The sequence below is a fragment of the Coregonus clupeaformis genome, chromosome 10 (genome assembly GCF_020615455.1).
Source record: "Coregonus clupeaformis isolate EN_2021a chromosome 10, ASM2061545v1, whole genome shotgun sequence".
Lineage (NCBI taxonomy): Eukaryota > Metazoa > Chordata > Actinopteri > Salmoniformes > Salmonidae > Coregonus > Coregonus clupeaformis.
The window spans coordinates 37,447,638-37,473,482 of record NC_059201.1 but is presented as its reverse complement, the minus strand read 5'-3'; the positions used below and the strand labels follow the sequence as shown (position 1 = coordinate 37,473,482).

The window sequence follows — 25,845 nt, the reverse complement described above, 5'->3', positions numbered from 1 at the left end:
GGCTTCCACGTCACCAACCCCCCCACGGACAGCGTCTGGACAGGGGAAACGAAACAACATCAATGCAGACACGGGGATCAAACTGGGGAACAGACAGATATAGAGGGGGCAATCAACAAAGTGAAGGAGTCCAGGTGAGTCCAATGAATGCTGATGCGCGTAATGATGGAAAGAGGTGTGCGTAATGATGGGCAGCCTGACGCCCTCGAGCGCCAGGGAGCGGGAGCATGCGTGACAGGCATTATTTTCAATGAACAAAGCAACTCTTCCATCTATTGACTTTTTGCACAACTGCCACCAGTTTGGCACCATCAAATTTTAAACAAAGACATATTGAGATAAATAAAAGTATGTAAAAAATATATAAAGGATATTTCATGCTGAAAACCTCACATTAAACACCAACGGTATTCACTAAACTGATTATTTATATTTTGGATAATGTTTTACAACTTTGTCATTTTTTAAATTAATTTTTTATCATCTCATTTGATTAGGCCTATATTATATATTTTACATGTGATAAGGCCACACAGAGGACCATATATAATTACAGACACCTGTAATAATCTGAAGTATCTAAAAGGCCACTAGATGTAATCTGATAAAATAAAATAAAAACTTGAAAGTTACCAAAATTCTGGTAGTTTACTGGTAAACTTCTAAAGTTTCCAGTAATATACCCTCCCTTTGCAACCCTAAGTTTGTCACAATCTTATAATAGGGTAAACAGAGTTACCGACCATACTCCCTCAACAAGTATAAAATAAATCGGAAATGCTAATCTGAAACAAACTGTCCTGCTGTCACGAAGGAACTCCACAAACTACACCCCTGTATTTCATATACATAATACACCCACGACTGAATACGACATTGTGGTCAAACCCACTGAATCATCCAACCAAACTCTGTTTTTTGGTGCATAAGGATGGGAAGAGTTGTTATTTGTGAGCTCTGCTGGTTCGTACACAGAGCGCGAGCCAGTGGTGGTGAGGCTCACAGAGGGAGTCACTGCTGCTGCCTGTTGCCCCAGGGAGGGCTGGGGTGGTGTGGCAGGGGAGGGAGGACAGGGGATGAGTCCACAGGCCCTGTCCTGCCTCAATGGGCTAATGAACCAAAGCATGTGGAAAAGTGGAATGTCATTGTGTGTAGGACTCAGCAGTGCCCCCACGGCTGGGCTGGGCATGCTTAGTCCGTACTGCCAGTTACAGCTCCAGCTATCCCAACCCAGCGCTGTCGAACCAGCTCATCCCTGAGCTCCGTCCTCTGCCCCTGACTGGTGATCTCAGACCAGACCACCCTGGCTGTAATAATGACTGATTGTGCACAAGGATGGATGATTGATAATGCAGTGTGGGATAGGATGAGCGCATTATAAGCTTTGCAAATCTGAGTAGATTACTAGGAAATAGTACTATTGGACTCCAGCAGCTGTAAACAGACATGGTAGCAGGGGCGGTGTGTTCATTAGGGCGATATGGGCGACGCACTGCCAAACGGGAAAAGGAAGGGATTTTTTTTCTAATCAATTATATCACGGCAACAGTAGTTATCAGTGTTCTAATCTAGACGTCTGATCTGCCACTAAATGTCCAATCAGGCTAAAGTCGTGCTTCAAATGGCCCCGCCCCTTTTGGGGCGATTTCAGTCAGGTTGAAAATCGCCCAGGAGTCTCTCATAGACTCTCATGTAAAATCTTTTTTTTTTCAAATATCAGAGCTTTCAATACAATCTCTATGGGTTCCGAGAGGGCTTGCACTTACGCGCTTTCGTCATACGTAACATAAGTAACCATGAACATAACTAAGAAAAGAGCGGGTAGCAGCGTCAATCAATTCACGTACTACTGTCAAGATGGCTAGCTTTGCGAGGCAAAGATGAAACTGAGGGCTCCACCAACCCTGGTATTTTTCTTGGACTTGTCAACTTTGTGGCACAATTAGATGAGGTGTTTGATGACCATCTTAAAAATGCTAAAGTTTTCAAGGGCACATCAAAGACCATTCAAAACGAGCTACTGGAGTGTATGCTAGCGGTCATGAGGGAACATATTGTGGAGGAGGTGAAGTCGGCGAACTTCATAGCTATCCAAGCTGACGAGACCACGGACGTTTCTACACAGACACAGCTGGTGCTTGTGCTGAGGTACATAGATAGCAACCACAAAGTGCAGGAGCGCTTTTTTGAGTTCCTTCCCATCTCGGAATCAACCTCAGTCTCAATCGCCAGTGTGCTTTTGGAGAGACTGAACGGTCTTTTTGCCGACGACGAGAAAGTCAAACTCATTGCGCAAGCTTACGATGGAGCCAGTGTGATGAGGGGAGAGAAGGCTGGTGTGCAGCAAAAGGTGCGTGAGCATTTCAAGAATGCCCATTACGTGCATTGCTATGCGCATCAGCTGAATTTGATCATGCAGCAAGCTAGAACAGTTTCAGTACAAGTAATGTAGCCTCTCTCTCTCTTTGTCCCTCCCTGTCTGTCTCTTTAACACACACACGTCCAAATCAGTTCACAGTTGATGTTGTTTAAAATAGTTATTTTTCTTTTTTTTTTAAGTAAAAAAAAATAAAAAATCTGTTCATGTTCATTTTTACAAATCTATACAATTGGCCAGAATATGGTTGTTCATATTTACAAATCTATACAATTGGCCAGAATATGGTTGTTCATTTTTACAAAGCCATACAGATAGCTGTATTTACCTTTTCTATAAATTATTTTCAAATTCTGTTTTCAGGCAAAATGTCTATCACTGTTCATTTTCACAAATCTATACAAGAGGGCAGAATATGGAAGTCTATAAAAATTTCTTATTACCAATAACTTGCATCAATGTTTTCAGAAGCCTCTATCAAAAGCTCCTGCTTGCTTGTTGTGAATTATGCTCAGGTGCACATATTTCCAATTCAACCATGAGGCCTTTTTGAAGCAAGTAATGTGTATATCAGTATTGACTTATATGCTGCCCCTGTCTTCATGTTGTTGCTGGACATATCTTTTTTAAAATGTGTGTAGGTCACCTAAATCATCAGAAAAATTGTCCCCCCTGAGAATTTTTTCAGGAGCCGCCACTGCATGGTAGTAAACCTTTGAGTTTCATAGTGAATAAGGGGCATGGAAACTGATGAGAAGAAGAAGAAGAATAATAATACATGGGACTTATATAGTGCTTTTCAAGCACCCAAAGTCACTTTACAATTGTAGAAACAAAACAAAAAAAACAGATATCCAAAGAAAACAATGGCAGACTAAAAAGCAGGAGGGGGGGTTAAGGTTAGGTTTAGGGGTTAGGGAAAAATAGGATTTTGAATGGGGGGGTCTCATCAAAGAGATCGCATTTGTTATGTGAGAGAGCAAAATATAACTTCTACAATGAAGACAGGATAACCAAATTGCTTCAGAAGACAATGAACCACGTTTCTTGTAGTTACTTTTTTCTCAACTTACATTTACATTTACGTCATTTAGCAGACGCTCTTATCCAGAGCGACTTACAAATTGGTGCATTCACCTTATAGCCAGTGGGACAACCACTTTACAATATGTTTTTTTTCTTCTTCTTTCTATTAGCTTCTAGCATGCCAAGCTAGCTTACAGAATAGCTAGCTAACTAGCCAGCTAGATTTTCCATGGATTGTGCTCCTTCCATAAAAACAAAATCTGTTTTAAAGCTAATTTCCTGCAATTCTACATATTTTCCAACGGCTTTGGCCCATGACCAGGGTGGAATATATATATATTTCAATCACAGGTTGGATGTATTCAGGATTATTTTAAAGTTGAATACACACTAAACATTGTACCACTTGGTTTGAAGATACTTTGAGTTAATTTGGGCATGAAATTTAGAGTATACTAACTTGGGAACATTGAATTACATTTTTATTTTATGCTAATATTAACGGTTGGTGGCAGTGGCTAGCCATAGGATGGATTGCAGTCTCTCCTTGTCCATAAGAAACAAACATGTAAATATGTAATTCATTTGGGTGAACTATCCCTTTAAAATAGGACCGTAGAAAATTCTGCCTAGAGGTAGGTCTCCAAGACGGTTAGCCACCCCTGATCTATGTTTCCCAAATCCTGTGGGTTTGAATATGTTCATGTGACAGTTGATTTCTACAAATTATCCCACACATAAGAAAAATCTAATTAATATACATTTTCAGATGGTTAAGGCTGATTTGCGAATCTTTGGCATTTATGATCTTTGGATCTTTGGCATTTATGCCTACCATTTTTGCCTAGCAGCAAAACAGGATATCTGAGGCAAGGGGCATTTCAATATAGCTTTGCCAAATTTTTTGCAGTATTACTTTTGTGCCTTGTTGGAAACATCAACGCAATATTAGCCACTTTCAATGCAACATACCAAAACAAAACGAACTATGCAAGACTTAGCATGCAAAACTAACTATGCAAGAGATTTTGTTGTAGCCAGAACGCATCGGAGTAGGATTCTATTGCACTGACACACAGGACTCATCATGTACTTTACACAGACCGGCGCGGCATAACCAATCAGAGATGCAGTAGGCCTATATGCAAATAGACCATTGCCATATATGGATCTGTGCCATTCACTTTGAACTGGACTGTGTTTACAGCATGAGCGGTCGTGAGTAGATGTGCTTGTTTTCAGATCAAAGCGAAAACTGCACGTAGCCACATGTGCACATTTGTTTATATCCTTTGCTAGTTAGTGAGTTATTAGCCCAGTTATAGATCATTTGTAGTCAGCAATGGGTGAGTGATTGCTTCCTACAAGAGCACAAAACATGTACATCTTTGAAAAGCGAGTTGGGTATGGCTCTTTTTTTCTTAAAGGGGCAGTGTTGTATTTTGAGACAGGCTTTAATAAGCTAAGTAGCCAATAGGCAGAAGGTGGCATAATAGGTCTGATTCTCTGTAATAATGGTATGGCAATAATAATGTATTTTATTTTGTAAAGTGGTTTCTTGCATCAAACAACACAACAACATTTCAGCCACCTCCTTGTCTGAAGGACAACTGGATAAACAGGTTAATGTCAAGCCCTGCATGTTTTTTTTTTCTCAAAAGTATCATGGAATGTAGGCCTACATTTAACACCACACATTGTCTTCTACTGTAGGCTGAATGATAGAACAGCTTTTCCATGTTAAAATGTTATGGGATGCATTTTTGTTATGGTAGACCACTCTGATAGGCCTACATTATGATCAAATAGCCACAGTAGCCTACTTGACCACTGTCTGAAACTGTAACTTAAAGCGGGTACAGCCTCAGTGTTCACAGTAAACATGCGCTGGAAGTTGCACCGAATTTTCACAATGTTCAAGTTTGCGGTCAGCAGACCTGAAATCTGCCCAGTGCCTAAACAAATTAGAGGGAACATTGATTATGAGCTGTCTTGTTTGCTAAATGAACAAATGAAATAAGCAGTGGCATGGTGTATATAGCCATAGAATCACAGTGACATATGCCTCAATGCACTTATATTTGTGCTTATTGGGGGTGTGGCATTCAATTAGTTCTTTTTCGCAACCAGTCCCGTCAGAGTGAATGTCATTACAGTTAATCTGTTCTGTTATACTTCATCAAAACACAGTTCACTGCTTGCTATGCATTCTATCTGGTGATGTTTGCATGTTTAGGTAAAAATACAAATAATGTCCCGTTTGGAACATTGACAAGGAAAGAGCATAACAAATATATATATATTTATTTGTTGCTCAATCTGATTGGGTGGGCCTGGCTCCCCAGTGGCTGGGCCTAGGCCCACCCATACCTACGGCCCTGTCAAAAGGAAGCATTCTGCGACAGGGACAGGAGTGACAGCAAATTATTTTGTTGACAATTATGTGTACAAAACAGCGCTTCAAGTTGCTGTGCTGCTCTTTTGACAATTGAGTTCATAAACTGTTCAGCAGAGAACGAACGTGCCTGTCCAGTCTGCCGTGGCTGCCTGCTCCACTGTAATCGTGAGGGGCGTTTCTTTACAAATGCGCATCCAATCGCCTTCGTCCCGGACCCTTACTAAACCAATCACAAGCTTATATCTTCCGTGGTTCACAGTGCAGTGGTAGGAAAATTATGGATCTCCCGGGTGAAGCTGCCGTGGTTACAATGCTCGTGATGTAGAATATCAGGCGCATATGCTCCAATTTCAAAATGATTTGGAAGCACAGTTGAAAAGTTAACCCATTGATACACTGGATAAAAGCAGTACTTTATTAAATGTGTGAGAAATAGGAGGTGTGGCATGTGAGAGTGAGAAGAGGGTCAAATGCATGTGTCTCATGCCCAATGCGTGAGAGTTGGCAGCACTGTTAACGTAAGGTGTTTTATGCAACCGGGCCCAGAGCCATGGAGCAACCCTTGAGAAAGCCCTGTCACCAAAGCACTGAAGTTTGAACCTGGGGACAACAAGATGGCCAGCTGTGGTGGAACAGAGTGGTCATGTGGGTTGGTAGGGGAGAAGAAGGGGGGGAGACAATGCAGTGGGAGACATGGAGCCAGAGGAGTCCATGGAGGACAGGGGTAATGTCCTGCCAGGCCTTAGTGTGGGTGAGAAGTCGGGCTGCAGAGTTCTGAAGCATTTGCAGCTTATGGAGGGAGCTTAAGTTGATGCCTGAGAGTAAAGACTTGCAGTAGTTGAGACGGGAGGAGACCTGACTTTGGCAATGTTGCAGAGTTTAAAGAATAATTTGACAGTCTGCTGGATGTGGTGGTCGAAGGAGAGGGTGGAGTCCAGGATGGTGCCAAGGTTGCGTGCATGGGGGGAGGAAGAGACAGTGGTGTCGTCAATGGTGAGGGTGCCAACTTCGGTGAGGATGGATTTGGTGCCTATGAGGAGGAGTTCTGTTTTAGCACTGTTGAGCTTGAGGAAGTTTTGTTGCATCCAGGTTGTTATTGCAGAGGCAGGATTCAATGTGGGTCAGAGGTGGGTTGAGGAGGGATTTGGTGCTGAGGTAGATCTGGGTGTCATCAGCGTAGCAGTGAAAGTTAAGGTTGAAGTGATGGAGGATCTGACCAAGGGGGAGGATGGAGATGATGAAGAGTAAGGGGCCCAGCACAGAGCCCTGGGGGACACCCTGTAGAACTGCAGCTGAGTCTGAGGTGTGGTCATTGATTGAGATATAGGAGGTCCGGTCGGTGAGGTAGGATTGTAGCCAGGAGAGTGTAGTGCCCTCAACACCCAGACCCTCCAGCCTGCTGAGTAGGATCTAATGGCTCACAGTGTCAAAGGCGGCACTAAGGTCAAGAAGAATCAGGATGTTGAGTGCACCAGTACCAGCAGCTGTGAGGAGGTAATTGATGACTTTGAGGAGTGCATGATGATGGTGGGGTGAACATTTACTGTTGATATAATATTTGTATCAACAGGGGATGTGCTTAGTATCATGAAACCCTGCTTTTATACATTACAAATGCAGACAGTCTGCTGGTAGGGTGTGTTACAGTAGTGTTACCTTGACGCTGTCATGCCAGGGATGGTCTCGCTGGACACGTTCTGCCTCACTGGCCAGCCTCTGCAAGTTCAAGAGTTCAGGTTAGAGAACAGAGAAAACAAAGGTCCTGCCCTTTATTTTGAATAGGCCTAGTTGAATGGGAGGGATATTTAGAAAATGATATTCACATGATTTATAACAGGGCCTGCCATGTCAAATAGTGTCCACTGCCAAATGGTGTCCACCCCTAGGTCACAACGGGATTCAATTAGCTGTTAGCGTCTGTTGCTAGGGCAGTTGCTAGAACCTGTCAAATCCTGACCGGCCTACGTAATGAACCAAAGCGTCCGTTGCTATGCTGGTTGCTAGCTCTAGTTTACCTCATAGCGCTCGCGGAGGACCGAGGCGGTTCTGGTTCTATTTCACCTCATAAGACCATTTCTAAAGTAGCCTGGATTAACTGTATACATCCTGGGAGTTTCAAGACAAATTAACCACACAGGTACTGTGAGAAACATAAGCATATTATATTACAGCAGTTTGCGTACTGTAATATAATACTGTAATTATTTATGTTAATAGTTCACAAAAGTTTATCTGCATCATACTGGCCACCTTTTTGTCTTTCTTTAGGGGCCTTTATCCACTGACTTTCTCTCACTTGTAATGTCATTGATAAAAGATAATTGTGTTCATAAATGGTCTGAGTTATATTGAATGTAAAACTATGAACCCTCTATTCCCGTAATGGTCCCATTTACAAGAAATGTGTATAGAAATAGGAGAGCTAGACAGCCCTCATCACCTGACCTTCTCTCACTTGTAATGTCATTGATAAAAGATAATTGTGTTCATAAATGGTCTGACATCATAGAAATGCAATGGGTTTAGAAGACTATAGGAGCTGAGTGTTTGTCTTTCTGGGTAAACCACAGGATGCTCTCATCTGTCACAGACGAAAGTGAAAGAGTTATATTGAAAGTTAAACTATGAACCCTCTATTCCTGTAATGGTCCCATTTACAAGAAATGGGTATAGAAATAGGAGAGCTAGACAGCCCTCATCACCTGATACATTTGTGGAATTATCTAGATACAGTGGAAGTCGGAGGTTTACATACACCTTAGCCAAATACATTTAAACTCAGTTTTTCACAATTCCTGACATTTAATCCTAGTAAAAATTCCCTGTTTTAGGTCAGTTAGGATCACCATTTTATTTTATTTGGTCCTCTGTAGCTCAGCTGGTAGAGCATGGCGCTTGTAACGCCAAGGTAGTGGGTTCGATCCCCGGGACCACCCATACACAAAAAAATGTATGCACGCATGACTGTAAGTCGCTTTGGATAAAAGCGTCTGCTAAATGGCATATTATATTATTATATTATAAGAATGTGAAATGTCAGAATAATAGTAGAGAGAATGATTTATTTCAACTTGTATTTATTTCATCACATTCCTAGTGGGTCAGAAGTTTACATACACTCAATTAGTATTTGGTAGCATTGCCTTTACATTGTTTAACTTGGGTCAAACATTTTGGGTAGCCTTCCACAAGCTTCCCACAATAAGTTGGGTGAATTTTGGCCCATTCGTCCTAACAGAGCTGGTGTACCTGAGTCAGGTTTGTAGGCCTCCTTGCTCGCACACGCTTTTTCAGTTCTGCCCACAAATGTTCTATAGGATTGAGGTCAGGGCTTTGTGATGGCCACTTCAATACCTTTACTTTGTTGTCCTTAAGCCATTTTGCCACAACTTTGGAAGTATGCTTGGGGACATTGTCCATTTGGAAGACCCATTTGCGACCAAGCTTTAACTTCCTGACTGATGTCTTGAGATGTTGCTTCAATATATTCACATAAGTTTCCTTCCTCATGATGCCATCTATTTTGTGAAGTGCACCAGTCCCTCCTGCAGCAAAGCACCCCCACAGCATGATGCTGCCACCCCCGTGCTTTACGGTTGGGATGGTGTTCTTCGGCTTGCAAGCATTCCCCTTTTTCCTCCAAACATAACGATGGTCATTATCGCCAAACAGTTCTATTTTTGTTTCATAAGACCAGAGGACATTTCTCCAAAAAGTACGATCTTTGTCCCCATGTGCAGTTGCAAACCGTAGTCTGGCTTTTATATGGCGGTTTTGGAGCAGTGGCTTCTTCCCTGCTGAGCGGCCTTTCAGGTTATGTCGATATAGGACTCGTTTTACTGTGGATATAGATACTTTTGTACCTGTTTCCTCCAGCATCTTCACAAGGTCCTATGCTGATGTTCTGGGATTGAGTTGCACTTTTCGCACCAAAGTACGTTCATCTCTAGGAGACAGAACGCGTCTCCTTCCTGAGCGGTATGACGGCTGCGTGGTCCCATGGTGTTTATACTTGTGTACTATTGTTTGTACAGATGAATGTGGTACCTTCAGAAGTTTGGAAATTGCTCCCAAGGATGAACCAGGTCTACAATTTCTTTTCTGAGGTCTTGGCTGATTTCTTTTTATTTTCCCATGATGTCAAGCAAAGAGGCACTGAGTTTGAAGGTAGGCCTTGAAATACATCCACAGGTACACCTCCAATTGACTCAAATGATGTCAATTAGCCTATCATTTTCTGGAATTTTCCAAGCTGTTTAAAGGCACAGTCAACTTGGTGTATGTAAACTTCTGACCCACTGGAATTGTGATACAGTGAATTATAAGTGAAATAATCTGTCTGTAAACAATTGTTGGAAAAATGAATTGTGTCATACACAAAGTAGATGTCCTAACTGACTTGCCAAAACTATAGTTTGTTAACAAGAAATTTGTGGAGTGGTTGAAAAAACTAGTTTTAATGACTTCAAACTAAGTGTATGTAAACTTCCGACTTCAAATGTAGTTATTCTACATTTAACACTTGAAAGTGAAAGTAACTGGTACAGCACATACTGTGGTTCATTGCACCAGTCAATTTCACTTTCTAGTGTGCAGGTATAAATAGCTGCTGGTGCAATCCTTTTTTCACAACTATATCAGAATCTAAGCCTCAAGAGGAACTAGTACCAACAAGGTAAGTCTATTTACATTCATTTTAAAAATGTATTTTATATTTTATAAACAATGCAAAACAATTTATTCTGCTTTTATAAACAATGCAAAACAATTTATTCTGCTGATAGGAAAAATTGGTAGAGGACCAGATCGATTACAGTACAATATATTTTTTCATTTGCGATGCAAAAGGAAAAATCAAATTGCTATACTGCAATGATTGTAGAAGCTGCCTATAATCTGTGGACAAGGGAAATGTGTAACATTGTCTTCTGTTGTTCCTATACATCTTCTACATTATGGGGCGGTTTCCAGGCCATAGATGAAAACGATTAAATAATTACACAATAACAAATGTTTACTGTAACACAAATTGAATTGTAACTTGTTAAAAATGCATTCCACCTGTCTTTGCTTTCACAAACACCTGAAAAGCTGATTTGGGGTGGATTTTTTTCCTAAATATACTGAACAAAAATATAGACACAACATGTATAGTGTTGGTCCCATGTTTCATGAGCTGAAATAAAAGATCCCAGAAATGTTCCATACGCACAAAAAGCTTATTTCTCTCAAATGTTGTGCATACATTTGTTTACATCCCTGTTAGTGAGCATTTCTCATTTTCCAAGATAATCCATCCACTTGACAGGTGTGGCATATAAAGAAGCTGATTAAACAGCATGATTATTACACAGGTGCACCTTGTGCAGGGGACAACAAAATGCCACTCTAAAATGTGAAGTTTTGTCACACAACACAATGCCACAAGTGGGTGGGCTTGGCTCCGGTAGGGAATCCTGGATTAAGAAGCATTTTCAATGGAGATTCACTATTGAACTTGCTTTTTAGTCCAGGACCGGGCTAAATCTGTGTCTATCAAACTGCCACTAAATGTTATGTTTTTTTGTGAAATAAATAGAAGTCAAATTGCTGACTTACATCAAGTGCTTTGCGTTTCTTGGCTAGTAGATTCTCGATGTCTGAAGCCACCTTCTCCACCATCTCATAGGGAGAATTCTTTACCAGGCTGAACTGCCTTCTTTTCTCATTGTAGATCTGCAAAAAGAGTACAAAAACAGACAACATCAATTTAAGTGCAGTTAAATGATAGTTCCACATATGTTGTACATGTACTGATTTTATTACTGCATTTCACATCATTTGCAACAGTTTTCGATCCTTGAGTTGACAGCAACAAGGAGGCACTCAGCACACACAGACCATATACAGTGCATTCAGAAAGTAATCAGACCCCTTGACTTTTTCCACATTTTGTTAGGTTACAGGCTTATTCTAAAATAGATTAACATTTTTTTCACATCAACCTACACACATCTTGGGAGGATCCAAGATGGCGTAGCAGTGTGGTCGTGTTCTTTGTTGTGTGTCCGTGTAAATAGCCTGTTTTTTGTATTTATTTTGTATTTTTCGTACTTATTTCCCCATCACACTTTTCATCCTTCTACAAAATATACTTTCCTGCAACCCGCCTCACTCAATGTGGAACGGATTCTATTATTGACTTACCTTTTATCTAGAATCTCCAGTTGAAACTAGCTAGCCAGCTAACTAGCTACTTGCTATTAGCCACCGTTAGCGGTTTTCACCCAGAACATCGTATTTTCTACCGGAATAACTGAATCACTGGACATTAACACCGGATCGCAACTAGCTAGCCGCAACCGGATGGATGTTGCTGTTGGCTAATCACCGCTGCCCCCGAAGCAAGCACCAGTTAGCCTCGAGCTAGCCTCGAGCCAGGCCCATATCCCGGCTATCTACCTCTCTGTCTACAGGACGGGAGTAGCCAGCTAACTAGCTACTTGCTATTAGCCACCGTTAGCGGTTTTTCACCATTGTCCGTGGCCTGCACTACCTACCAGCCAGCTCTAGCCTGGACTATTATCGGCCAGTCTGCACTGTCTGCACAGCGCATTATCGACCCAGAACATATCGGTTTTTCTGCCGGAATCACTGAATCACTGGACCTTTAATACCGGATCATCGCAACTAGCTAGCTGCAACCAAATGGATGTAGTTGTTGGCTAATCAGCTCTGAGCTAGCCTCGAGCCAGGCCCATCTCCTGGCTATCTACCTCTCTGTCATCCGGACGGGACCTCCTAGTGTTGACACGGAGCCCCGCCGATCCAACACGACTGGTCTGCCGACGAAATCGTCTGATGTGGTTTCAACAGGCTTCCCGTTACGACGTTGACCACGAAGATCCATCTGCTAGCCCCGGCCTGCTAGCACACGCAAGCCGTGGCCTCTTACTCGCCAGTGCTGTAGAAGCCCCCGAACTACCTTCAAACTCTCCTATTGCTGTTCACCGGACCTTATGATAACTCAGCTATACAGCTGATGCCTGCTGGACTGTTCCTTTATACGGTACCGCATCCTGTTTATGTTTAGCCTCAGCCCAAACTTTGTCGCCATTACCAGCTGTTGTCTTAGCTCTCTCGAATAACACCTGTGATTGCTTTATGCCTCTCTCCCATGTCAATATGCCTTGCTTATTGCTGTTTCGGTTATTTCTTATTGTACTATTTCACTGTAGATCCCCCAGCCCAGCTCAACCTGCCTTAGATAGCTCCTTTGTCCCAACCCCCATACACGCGGAGACCGACTCAAATCGGTGCCTCCAGTGATGCTATCTCTTTCATCGTTACAAAACGCTTAGGTTTACCTCCACTGTACTCATATCCTTCCATATTCTTGACTGTACATAATGCCCTGAATCTATTCTACAACGGCCGGAAATCTGCCCCTTTTTTTCTCTGTACCCAACGCACTAGAAGACCAGTACTTAAAGCCTTTAGCCGTATCCTTATTCTACTCCTCCTCTGTTCCTCTGGTGATGTAGAGGTTAACCCAGGCCCTGTAGCCCCCAGTATCACTCCTACTCCCCAGGCGTTATCATTTGTTGACTTCTGTAACCATAAAAGCCTTGGTTTCTTGCACGTTAACATCCGAAAGCCTCCTCCCTAAGTTTGAGTTATTCACTGCATTAGCACACTCCGCCTACCCTGATGTTCTAGCAGTGTCTGAATCCTGGCTTAGGAAGGCCACCAAAAATACAGAAATGTCCATCCCCAACTACAACATTTTCCGTCTCGATAGAACTGCCAAAGGGGGTGGGGTTGCAATCTACTGTAGAGATAGACTGCAGAGCTCTATCGTACTATCCAGGTCTGTGCCCAAACAGTTTGCGCTTCTACTTCTAAAAATCCACCTTTCCAGAAATAAGTCTCTCACTGTTGCCGCTTGCTACAGACCCCCCTCAGCCCCGAGCTGTGCCCTGGACACCATATGTGAACTGATTGCCCCCATCTATCCTCAGAGTTCGTACTGCTTGGTGACCTAAACTGGGATATGCTTAACACCCCGACCAACCTACAATCTAAACTAGATGCCCTCAATCTCGCACAAATTATCAACGAACCTACCAGGTACAACCCTAAATCTGTAAACATTGGCACCCTCATAGATATCATCCTGACAAATTTACCCTCTAAATTCACCTCCGCTGTCTTCAACCAGGATCTCAGCGATCACTGCCTTATTGCCTGCGTCCGTAATGGGTCTGCGGTCAAACAACCACCCCTCATCACTGTCAAACGCTCCCTAAAACACATTAGCGAGCAGGCTTTTCTAATTGACCTGGCCCGGGTATCCTGGTTGGATATTGACCTCGTTCCGTCAGTAGAGGATGCCTGGTTGTTCTTTAAAAGTGTTTTCCTCTCAATCTTATATAAGCATGCCCCATTCAAAAAATTCAGAACTAAGAACAGATATAGCCCCTGGTTCTCCTCAGACTTGACTGCCCTTGACCAGCACAAAAACATCCTGTGGCGTACTGCATTAGCATCGAACAGCCCCCGCGATATGCAACTTTTCAGGGAAGTCAGGAACCAATATACACAATCAGTTAGGAAAGCAAAGGCTAGCTTTTTCAAACAAAAATGTGCATCCTGTAGCACTGACTCCAAAAAGTTTTGGGACACTGTAAAGTCCATGGAAAATAAGAGCACCTCCTCCCAACTGCCCACTGCACTGAGGCTAGGAAACACTGTCACCACCGATAAATCTACAATAATTGAGAATTTCAACAAGTATTTTGCTACGGCTGGCCATGCTTTCCACCTGGCTACCACTACCCCGGCCACCAGCTCTGCACCCTCCGCTGCAACTTGCCCATGCCCCCTTGTTCTCAACTGGCTTACCTGGTTAAATAAAGGTTAAATAAAAATAAATAAACACAATACCCCATAATGACAAAGCAAAAACAGGTTTTTAGATTTTTTTTGCAAATGTATTGAAATTAAAAACAGAAATATGACATTTACATAAGTATTCAGACCCTTTACCTAATACTTTGTTGATGCACCTTTGGCAGCAATTACAGCCTCAAGTCTTTTTGGGTATGACGCTACAAGCTTGGCACACCTGTATTTGGGGAGTTTCTCCCATTCTTCACTGCAGAGTCTATCAAGCTCTGTCAGGTTGGCCGGCGCTTGGCATTGCGCATGGAGATCTTAGGCTTGTGTGCGGCTGCTCGGCCATGGAAACCCATTTCATGAAGCTCCTGACGAACAGTTCTTGTGCTTCCAGAGGCAGTTTGGAACTCGGGTAGTGAGTGTTGCAACCGAGGACAGACCATTTTTACGCGCTTCAGCACTCGGCGTTCCCGTTCTGTGATCTTATGTGGCCTACCACTTCGCGGTTGAGTAACTGACTTGTTGGAAAGGTGGTATCATTTTCATTCACATTTTCGTCATTTAGCAGACGCTCTTATCCAGAGCGACTTACAAAATGGTGCATTCACCTTATAGCCAGTGGGATAACCACTTTACAATATGTAAAAAAAAAATTGGGGGGGGGTGGGGTAAGGGGGGGTAGAAGGATTACTTTATCCTATCGCAGGTATTCCTTAAAGAGGTGGGGTTTCAAGTGTCTCCGGAAGGTGGTGAGTGACTCCGCTGTCCTGGCGTCGTGAGGGAGCTTGTTCCACCATTGGGGTGCCAGAGCAGCGAATAGTTTTGACTGGGCTGAGCGGGAACTTGGGAAGGTTGAACACCAGACGGGCTGCGGCATTCTGGATGAGTTGTAGGGGTTTAATGGCACAGGCAGGGAGCCCAGCCAACAGCGAGTTGCAGTAATCCAGACGGGAGATGACAAGTGCCTGGATTAGGACCTGTGCCGCTTCCTGTGTAAGGCAGGGTCGTACTCTCCGAATGTTGTTTCCTATGTTGTATCCTATGACGGTGCCACGTTGAAAGTCACTGAGCTCTTCAGTACGGACCATTCTACTGCCAATGTTTGTCTATGGAGATTGCATGGCTGTGTGCTCAATTTTATACACCTGTCAGCAACGGGTGTGGCTGAAATAGCCGAATCCACTAATTTGAAGGGGTGTCCACATACTTTTGACCATGTAGTGTAGCTACTAGGGCCGGGACGATACCAATATCGCAATATTCGTAAGTATCGTGGCAAGGAAACAAAACACGAAGCGAAGCAGATTAAATTTATTTAGGAAAACAGCCCTAATGTTGGAAACAAACATCATTATGTTGTCATCCAGAGTCACATTTATCTATTTTCCAAGCTATAGCACACAATATTTTACATACACCAGGTATTTAAAGGACCAAAGAGTTTGGTCTGCTTCGTATTTTCATTTTTGCCATGGAAAAAATATTGTAATACTGGTATCGTCCAAGCCCTAATAGCTGCAGTGCAGACATGACATACTATTCAACCCAAATAGTCTTTTCACATTTCAGGGTTGAGATAAAGGTCCAATGCAGCTGTTTTTTTATCTCACTATCAAATCATTTCTGGAGAACAATTAAGTACCTTTCTGTGATTGTTTTAAATTAAAATGGTTAAAAACAAACAAAAATAGCTTCTTAGTAAAGAGCAATTTCTCAAGCAAGAATTTTTCTAGGACTGTCTAGGAGTGGGGAGGGGGAAACTAAAAACTAGCTGTTATATGCAGAGAGTTTTGGAACTACAGTGGGGGGAAAAAGTATTTAGTCAGCCACCATTTGTGCAAGTTCTCCCACTTAAAAAGATGAGAGAGGCCTGTAATTTTCATCATAGGTACACGTCAACTATGACAGACAAAATGAGATTTTTTTTCCCAGAAAATCACATTGTAGGATTTTTTATTAATTTATTTGCAAATTATGGTGGAAAATAAGTATTTGGTCAATAACAAAAGTTTCTCAATACTTTGTTATATACCCTTTGTTGGCAATGACACAGTTCAAACGTTTTCTGTAAGTCTTCACAAGGTTTTCACACACTGTTGCTGGTATTTTGGCCCATTCCTCCATGCAGATCTCCTCTAGAGCAGTGATGTTTTGGGGCTGTCGCTGGGCAACACTGACTTTCAACTCCCTCCAAAGATTTTCTATGGGGTTGAGATCTGGAGACTGGCTAGGCCACTCCAGGACCTTGAAATGCTTCTTACGAAGCCACTCCTTCGTTGGGCGGTGTGTTTGGGATCATAGTCATACTGAAAGACCCAGCCACGTTTCATCTTCAATGCCCTTGCTGATGGAAGGAGGTTTTCACTCAAAATCTCACGATACATGGCCCCATTCATTCATTCCTTTACACGGATCAGTCGTCCTGGTCCCTTTGCAGAAAAACAGCCCCAAAGCATGATGTTTCCACCCCCATGCTTCACAGTAGGTATGGTGTTCTTTGGATGCAACTCAGCATTCTTTGTCCTCCAAACACGACGAGTTGAGTTTTTACCAAAAAGTTCTATTTTGGTTTCATCTGACCATATGACATTCTCCCAATCCTCTTCTGGATCATCCAAATGCACTCTAGCAAACTTCAGACGGGCCTGGACATGTACTGGCTTAAGCAGGGGGACACATCTGGCACTGCAGGATTTGAGTCCCTGGCGGCGTAGTGTGTTACTGATGGTAGGCTTTGTTACTTTGGTCCCAGCTCTCTGCAGGTCATTCACTAGGTACCCCCGTGTGGTTCTGGGATTTTTGCTCACCGTTCTTGTGATGATTTTGACCCCACGGGGTGAGATCTTGCGTGCAGCCCCAGATCGAGGGAGATTATCAGTGGTCTTGTATGTCTTCCATTTCCTAATAATTGCTCCAACAGTTGATTTCTTCAAACCAAGCTGCTTACCTATTGCAGATTCAGTCTTCCCAGCCTGGTGCAGGTCTACAATTTTGTTTCTGGTGTCCTTTGACAACTCTTTGGTCTTGGCCATAGTGGAGTTTGGAGTGTGACTGTTTGAGGTTGTGGACAGGTGTCTTTTATACTGATAACAAGTTCAAACAGGTGCCATTAATACAGGTAACGAGTGGAGGACAGAGGAGCCTATTAAAGAAGAAGTTACAGGTCTGTGAGAGCCAGAAATCTTGCTTGTTTGTAGGTGACCAAATACTTATTTTCCACCATAATTTGCAAATAAATTCATTAAAAATCCTACAATGGGATTTTCTGGATTTTTTTCTTCTCAATTTGTCTGTCATAGTTGACGTGTACCTATGATGAAAATTACAGGCCTCTCTCATCTTTTTAAGTGGGAGAACTTGCACAATTGGTTGCTGACTAAATACTTTTTTTCCCCACTGTAAATTCTCCACTTCATGAGTGAATTCAATAACTAAATTGGAATTTCAAATGAAATTGGAATTGACCCCAACCCTGTTACATTCCCTCTCAGAAAAGCAAACATGGGCGGAGACCAATCAAGGCGAGCACAGACACCCCCACCATCCCCACCCCCACCAAAGAAGGGTAAGAGAGATATGACATATCGGTCAAATACAGTCAACCCCTGATAGTGAATATCAGGTGTGAGTGCAAATTCTGTTCAAGCACAGTGCATCAGTCCCAATTATTTTTACTTGTTCTGGGAATCTGCATTCACCATTTTAGTGCATGCATTGACCACAGCCCCAAGGCATTATATATATAGTACATACCCTGTGTCATTGACTGTAGCCTACTCTCATTAAATATGTGTCATTGTAATCAAAATCTTCAAATTCTTTTGAAAGTAAGAGATGGGGGGTATTGGAATGTGGAAAACAATAATTAAGTTAATTTAATCAAAATGTGTTCCATGTGTGTCACACAGAATTTGACCAACAATGGAGGAAAACATGTTGGAGGTAAGTACTGTACTGACAGACCAAATATGGAGGATGAAGGAGAAAGAGAGAGAAAGTCAAATGGACGTTTTGGTTATCATTACAATCACTATCAAGGGTTGTGTTGTGTGAATAGTGTACTATGCTAAATTGCTGATATCAGTTTTCCCACCATCTTAAATCAGTTAAGTCCTGGTGTAATCTTGATGCAATTTCCCTGTACATAATTATAAGCAGTCCACGGCCACTGTTTTGCATAGAATCTGTGCCACAAATGCTAAAAGGTTAGCATTTGGAAACAGTGGCCAGGTAAACAAAACAAGAAGTAACAGGTACTCTATATTGTCTCTGACAGTAAAGGAGAGAGAGACCAAATGGTGGATGCACTGAGGAGCTTTAAAGTGAGTGATCCTGACGTGGGTCAGCTCAGATGCCTGCTATATGGACCAGTCGGTGCTGGAAAGTCCAGCTTCATCAACTCAGTCAACAATGTCTTCCAAAATCGGACAACAGGTGGTGCCCTGGTAGCTGCTACCTCTGGCACAAGCTTCACCACGACAGTAAGCTGCAGTGCCTAATACATTTAACACAGACACAATGCAGGCATGGGATATGGCTCCCTAATATATCCTGGTACACTAAGACATACAGTATTTAATGAGCTACAAACAGGCAGAACAGAGACATGAAGAGGGACTTATAGAAACAAAGAGAGGTTGTTTGCGCTCTTTTAAATGCAAAACGTAGTCAATCACAGGGGCGTAGGTTTGAAAAAGTAGGATCATGGAAAGGATAGATACAAGCAGACTGTTGGAAACTTCTAAAATGGAGACTCAGATGCACAAATGTATATAATTTATATATTTTTATATCAAAAGGTGCATAATGAAAAGGATCAAGACAAATGAAAGCACACAAATCTGTCTATAAATAAAATATAAATGAGTTGATTACATCACATAATCAAGCCTAGATAAATGCAAAGGATGTAACTAAGAAATGGGTTCCTTGAGTGGCGCAGCGGTCTAAGGCACTTCATCGCAGTGCTAGGTGCGTCACTATAGACCAGGGTTTGACCCCAGCTGTATCACAACCGGCCGTGATCGGGAGTCCCATAGGGTGGCGCGCAATTGGCCCAGTGTCGTCCGGGTTAGAGGAGGGTTTGGCCGGGGTAGGCCGTCATCGTAAATAAGAATGTTCTTAACTGACTTGCCTACTAGTTCAATAAAATAAAATAAAAACTACACAGTAGAACACAAAGTAGAAATGTTAAATTATGTATTCTACTGCTTAGTTACATCCTTTGACTTAAAAACCGAAACGTTGGTCTTGCATTTCTACTTTATGCACCTTTTTGCACATTTCGGGGCAATGTGCCCTAAATAAATTATATATCTTCTGTATAACACCGCTACCTTGTCACAACACAACTGGTTGGCTCAAACGCATTAAGAAGGAAAGAAATTCCACAAATTAACTTTTAACAAGGCACACCTGTTAACTGAAATACATTCCAGGTGACTACCTCATGAAGCTGGTTTAGAGAATGCCAAGAGTGTGCAAAGCTGTCATCAAGGCAAAGGGTGGCTACAAAATATAACATATATTTTGATTTGTTTAACACTTTCTTTTGGTTACTACATGATTCCATATGTCAAAATAAAGAAAAACCCTTGAATGAGTAGGTGTGTCAATTCAAATATAAATATAAAATAGACACACACACACAACATTTACACTAGGAACAGTTTTCTACTATTGTGTTGCACCCCCTTTTGTCCTCAAAACAGCCTTCATTCATCGGTGTATGGACTCTACAAGGTGTCGAAAGCGTTCCACAGGGATGCTGGCCCATGTTGACTCCAATACTGGATGTTGGCTGGATGTCCTTTGGGTGGTGGACCATTCTTGATATACACGGGAAACTGTTGAGCGTGAAAAACCCAGCAGCGTTGCAGTTCATTACACAAACCGGTGCGCCTGGCACCTACTACCATACCCCGTTCAAAGGCACTTAAATCTTTTGTCTTGCCCATTCACCCTCTGAATGGCACACATACACAATCCATGTCTCAATTGTCTCAAGGCTTGAAAATGATTCTTTAACCTGTCTTCTCCCCTTCATCTACACTGATTTAAGTAGATTTAACAAGTGACATCAATAAAGGATCATAGCTTTCACCTGTCATGGAAAAATCTGGTGTTCCTAATGTTCTGTACGCTCGGTGTATATATTTGTTGACTCTGAGACTCAGTTTGGGATCTTTTTCATGTTTCCGAGTGTGAGGGTATCTATCCTTTCCATAGAAAAAAAACGATAAATGTTATTAAATAAACCATTTATTTTCAGTATGACACACACTACATTCAAGGCCGTTCAGGAGAAAAACGTCTTCCCTTTGCATTCAATGATGTCATGGGTCTGGAAACACAAAAAAATGGGTTGCACTCTGATGACATCATCAATGCTCTGAAGGGCCATCTACCAGAGGGCTATGAGGTAATTCAGAAGTCACACACACACACAGACACACACACACACACACACACACACACACACACACTAACAAATCTTATCTTTTCTTGGCCAGTTCAACCCTTTCCACCCATTATCGGACAAAAAAAAAGAATTCATTCAAAATCCCAGCTTTAGTGACAAAGCTCACTGCCTGGTGAGTATTGTGACAGCCGACAAAATCTCTCTCATGTCAAAGGATGTCATAGACAAGATGAAGAACATCAGGGCAGAAGCCAGTAGACTGAGTAAGTAAGATCTTTAAACTCTCTACGTTTCTCAATGGTAACTGCAACTATGACTGGGTATCAATTGACACCTTTCAGCTGCAGCTCTTGACTTTTCACTATTACATGATACAGTGTTACTTACAGTGCATTCGGAAAGTATTCAGACCCCCTTGACTCTCTCCACATTTTGTTATGTTTCTGCCTTATTCTAAAATGGATGAAATTGTTTTCCCCCCCTCAATAACCCATAATGACAAAGCAAAAACAGGTATTTATAAATCTTGGCAAATGTATTAATATAAAAAATGGAAATATCACATTTACATAAGTATTCAGACCCTTTACTCAGTACTTTGTTGAAGCACCTTTGGCAGCGATTACAGCCTCGAATCTTCTTGGGTATGACGCCACAAGCTTGGCACACATATATTTGGGGAGTTTCTCCCATTCTTCTCTGCAGATCCTCTCAAGCGCTGTAAGGTTGGATGGGGAGTGTTGCTGCACAGCTATTTTCAGGTCTCTCCAAAGATGTTCGATCGGGTTCAAGTCTGGGCTCTGGCTGGGCCACTCAAGGACATTCAGAGACTTGTCCCGAAGCCACTCCTGCATTGTCTTGGCTGTGGGCTTAGGGTCGTTGTCCTGTTGGAAGGTGAACCTTCGCCCCAGTCTGAGGTCCTGGAACATGTTTTCATCAAGGATCTCTCTGTACTTTGCTCTGTTCATCTTTCCCTCGATCCTGACTAGTCTCCCAGTCCCTGCCGCTGAAAAACATCCCCACAGCATGATGCTGCCACCACCATGCTTCACCGTAGGGATGGTGCCAGGTTTCCTCCAGATGTGATGCTTGGTATTCAGGCCAAAGAGTTCAATCTTGGTTTCATCAGACCCGAGAATCTTGTTTCTCATGGTCTGAGGGTCTTTAGATGCCTTTTGGCAAACTCCATGCGGGCTGTCATCTGCCTGAGGACTGGCTTCCGTCTGGCCACTCTACCATAAAGGCCTGATTGGTGGCGTGCTGCACTGATGGTTGTCCTTCTGGAAGGTTCTCCCATCTACACAGAGGAACTCTAGAGCTCGGTCAGAGAGACCATCGGGTTCTTGGTCACCTGCCTGACCAAGGCCCTTCTCTCCCGATTGCTGAGTTTGGCCAGGCGGCCAGCTCTAGGAAGTGTCTTGGTGGTTCCAAACTTCTTTCATTTAAGAATGATAGAGGCCACTGTGTTCTTGTGGACCTTCAATGCTGCAGAAATGTTTTGGTAACCTTCCCCAGATCTGTGCCTCGACACAATCCTGTCTCTGAGCTCTACGGACAATTCCTTTGACCTCATGGCTTGGTTTTTGCTCTGACATGCACTGTCAACTGTGAGACCTTATATAGACAGGTGTGTGCCTTTCCAAATCATGTCCAATTAATTGAATTTACCACAGGTGGACTCCAATCAAGTTGTAGAAACATCTCAAGGATGATCAATGGAAACAGGATGCACCTGCGCTCAATTTCGAGTCTCATAGCAAAGGGTCTGAATACTTATGTAAATAAGGTATTTATTTTAGTTTTACATTAGTTTTACAATTTTTAAATATTTAATCCATTTTAGAATAAGGCTGTAACGCAACAAAATGTGGAAAAAGTCAAGGGGTCTGAATACTTTCCGAAGGCACTATATGTTAGTCCTTCTATTCATTAAATATTCACTTCTACGGCAGAAATCCCTCAAGTTGTTGTCATGACCATGCCAGACAAGGCTTGTGAACTGGTGAACAGAGATGTGAAGAGAATCTACTACAGCAAGACGATCAAAGAGAAGGTGAATCACATGACCTCAGACCTGATCAAATTTCACATTGGCTGCGTTCTATGCTGACTACATTACAGACACATGCCAAATCTCACATTGCCTGGACAAGTGTTTAACATGTCAGCTAACCATAAAATATGATGAGGCAATCTGATGCCCAACTGCACAGTTGATGATGTGGCACGCAACCATTGGTTAATGCAATGCAATATCTGCAATGTAGTCAGCCATTAAATCTTGGTTGTGCTGAAATGATCCAATGATCATCACTCAAGCAAAACTGATCCAGCCCTTTTTGTCTCCAACGTTTTTCAGATGCAGATCTGCAGTAATGAGCTAGGCGTTCCCATGAACTGCATCCTGCCGGTGAAGAACTACCACGAGGAGGGGATGCTGGATAACGACATGGATATCCTGATACTCAACGCCATGACTCAGATTATGAACTTTGCCAACGACTACCTCTGGAACCTCCAACAACATGCAATTCATTAAGAGATTAGTGAGCACTGCAGTTTAAGATTGGAATCAAGTTCCTAATTTCTATATTGTTGACATTGTAGTCGTATTATTTCACTTCCATGTAGAGGCCTAAATATGTTATCTGAGGCTCTGGGAGAACTATGCATCTCTGACTGAGTATGCATCTCTGCGTGACAAGAAAATCTTTAAAATAAACTGAGCATTGCTGTGCATATATGCTACTTTTTAACATTAACACCCAACAGTGTACAATTGTGTTAGATAAACTAGCATCCTTCACTGAATTCTTTAGATGACAAACTGATTTTAAACCATAATTTGTTTTACTGATATTGCTGTAACATTCATTTGATGTGACATTATTGTTGTATCTTTTTTTTTTAGCTTTTCTGCTTAAGTTGACTTAATTTCTTCTTAATTTCCAGGTAAATTTAAGTTAAATAAATAATACAAAATAATGGCTATTGATGACATATCTTTCTCTCTATAACCAGGTTTCCATCCAACCATTTCATTGGGATGAATTACCTGACGCATAAAGAAACTCACGACAGGCCTGATGGAAACTGCAAATTTGTCTGTAAAATTTCAAAATGTAGACAAAACAAAATACACTACACAAGGGTGGATCATTTTTGGGGTCTGTGAAATAGATTATGCGACAATTGTGGTGGAAACACATTTAAGTGCAAATATTGATATAATAACCATCATATCGAAGTAAACTTGGAGTCACGCGATGATTATGTTATGTTGTACAACCACCACGACGTGGAAAAGCATGCAGAGTATATAGGCAGATTACATACCGTTAATTATGATGAACTTCATAACTTATTTCATAACTTCATAACTTATGGTAGTTAACCTGTTGAATGTTTAGTGAAGTGGATGGCTGTATAAAACATATCTTCATGAGAGGGCCATGAACAGTACCTAGTAATGCCTTCTACTGTTAGAAAGCTCTGTTTGTTGCTTTTTGGGGTTATTTATTATTTGTATTAACTTTTTGCATTAGTCTTTCTGGCAGATGGACACCTACTTGGCGTATTGCTGCCACTGCTGGTTGGAGTGCACACTGCACTCTCAACCCAAAGTAAAGATTGTGACCAAAACTAACCAGTAACCTTACATAAAAGTAACAAGATTCCTGTCCCATCAGAACATGCAAGAGTATTCTAGCGAATACATTTTAAAATGCAATTTAAATAACGTTTGAATTTGATTTGACATTGCACTTTTAATTGGTCAAATATTTTTGAGAGAAATAGACCTTTGCAGTAAAAACTATAACATGCACAAAGAGGTCAGTCCTCCCAATACATGTCACATTTTTATCATTCAGTGACGTGGGTCGATCAGGATCCAGACTGTGACAGTAGCCTAGTAACATAATTTAAAGGTCCAATGCAGACGTTTTTATCTCAATATAAAATAATTTCTGGGTAACAATTACAGTGAGGGAAAAAAGTATTTGATCCCCTGCTGATTTTGGACGTTTGCCCACTGACAAAGACATGATCAGTCTATAATTTTAATGGTAGGTTTATTTGAACAGTGAGAGACAGAATAACAACAAAAAAATCCAGAAAAACGCATGTCAAAAATGTTATCAATTGATTTGCATTTTAATTAGGGAAATAAGTATTTGACCCCTCTGCAAAACATGACTTAGTACTTGGTGGCAAAACCCTTGTTGGCAGTCACAGAGGTCAGACGTTTATTGTAGTTGGCCACTAGGTTTGCACACATCTCAGGAGGGATTTTGTTCCACTCCTCTTTGCAGATCATCTCCAAGTCATTAAGGTTTCGAGGCTGACGTTTGGCAACTCGAACCTTCAGCTCCCTCCACAGATTTTCTATGGGATTAAGATCTGGAGACTGGCTAGGCCACTCCAGGACCTTAATATGCCTCTTCTTGAGCCACTCCTTTGTTGCCTTGGCCGTGTGTTTTGGGTCATTGTCATGCTGGAATACCCATCCACAACCCATTTTCAATGCCCTGGCCCAATGCCCTACTTATTTCCCTCATTAAAATGCAAATCAATTTCTAACATTTTTGACATGCGTTTTTCTGGATTTTTTTGTTGTTATTCTGTCTCTCACTGTTCAAATAAACCTACCATTAAAATTATAGACTGATCATGTCTTTGTCAGTGGGCAAACGTACAAAATCAGCAGGGGATCAAATACTTTTTTCCCTCACTGTAAGTACCTTA

General features: G+C 41.9%; 1 protein-coding gene across 2 annotated transcripts in view; it reads right to left on the bottom strand.

Moving 5' to 3' along the window:
- The window catches only part of LOC121575495 (voltage-dependent calcium channel subunit alpha-2/delta-2-like), a 105,702-nt gene that overhangs the window by 54,525 nt on the left and 25,332 nt on the right, over positions 1-25,845 (bottom strand). For both annotated transcript variants that reach the window (XM_045222994.1, XM_045222995.1), the window contains exons 3-4: positions 11,400-11,516; positions 7,458-7,517 (exon numbers count right to left, since the gene is read on the bottom strand). In XM_045222994.1, coding sequence (XP_045078929.1) covers positions 7,458-7,517; positions 11,400-11,516 — 177 coding nt within the window. The remainder of the gene's footprint in view (positions 1-7,457; positions 7,518-11,399; positions 11,517-25,845) is intronic.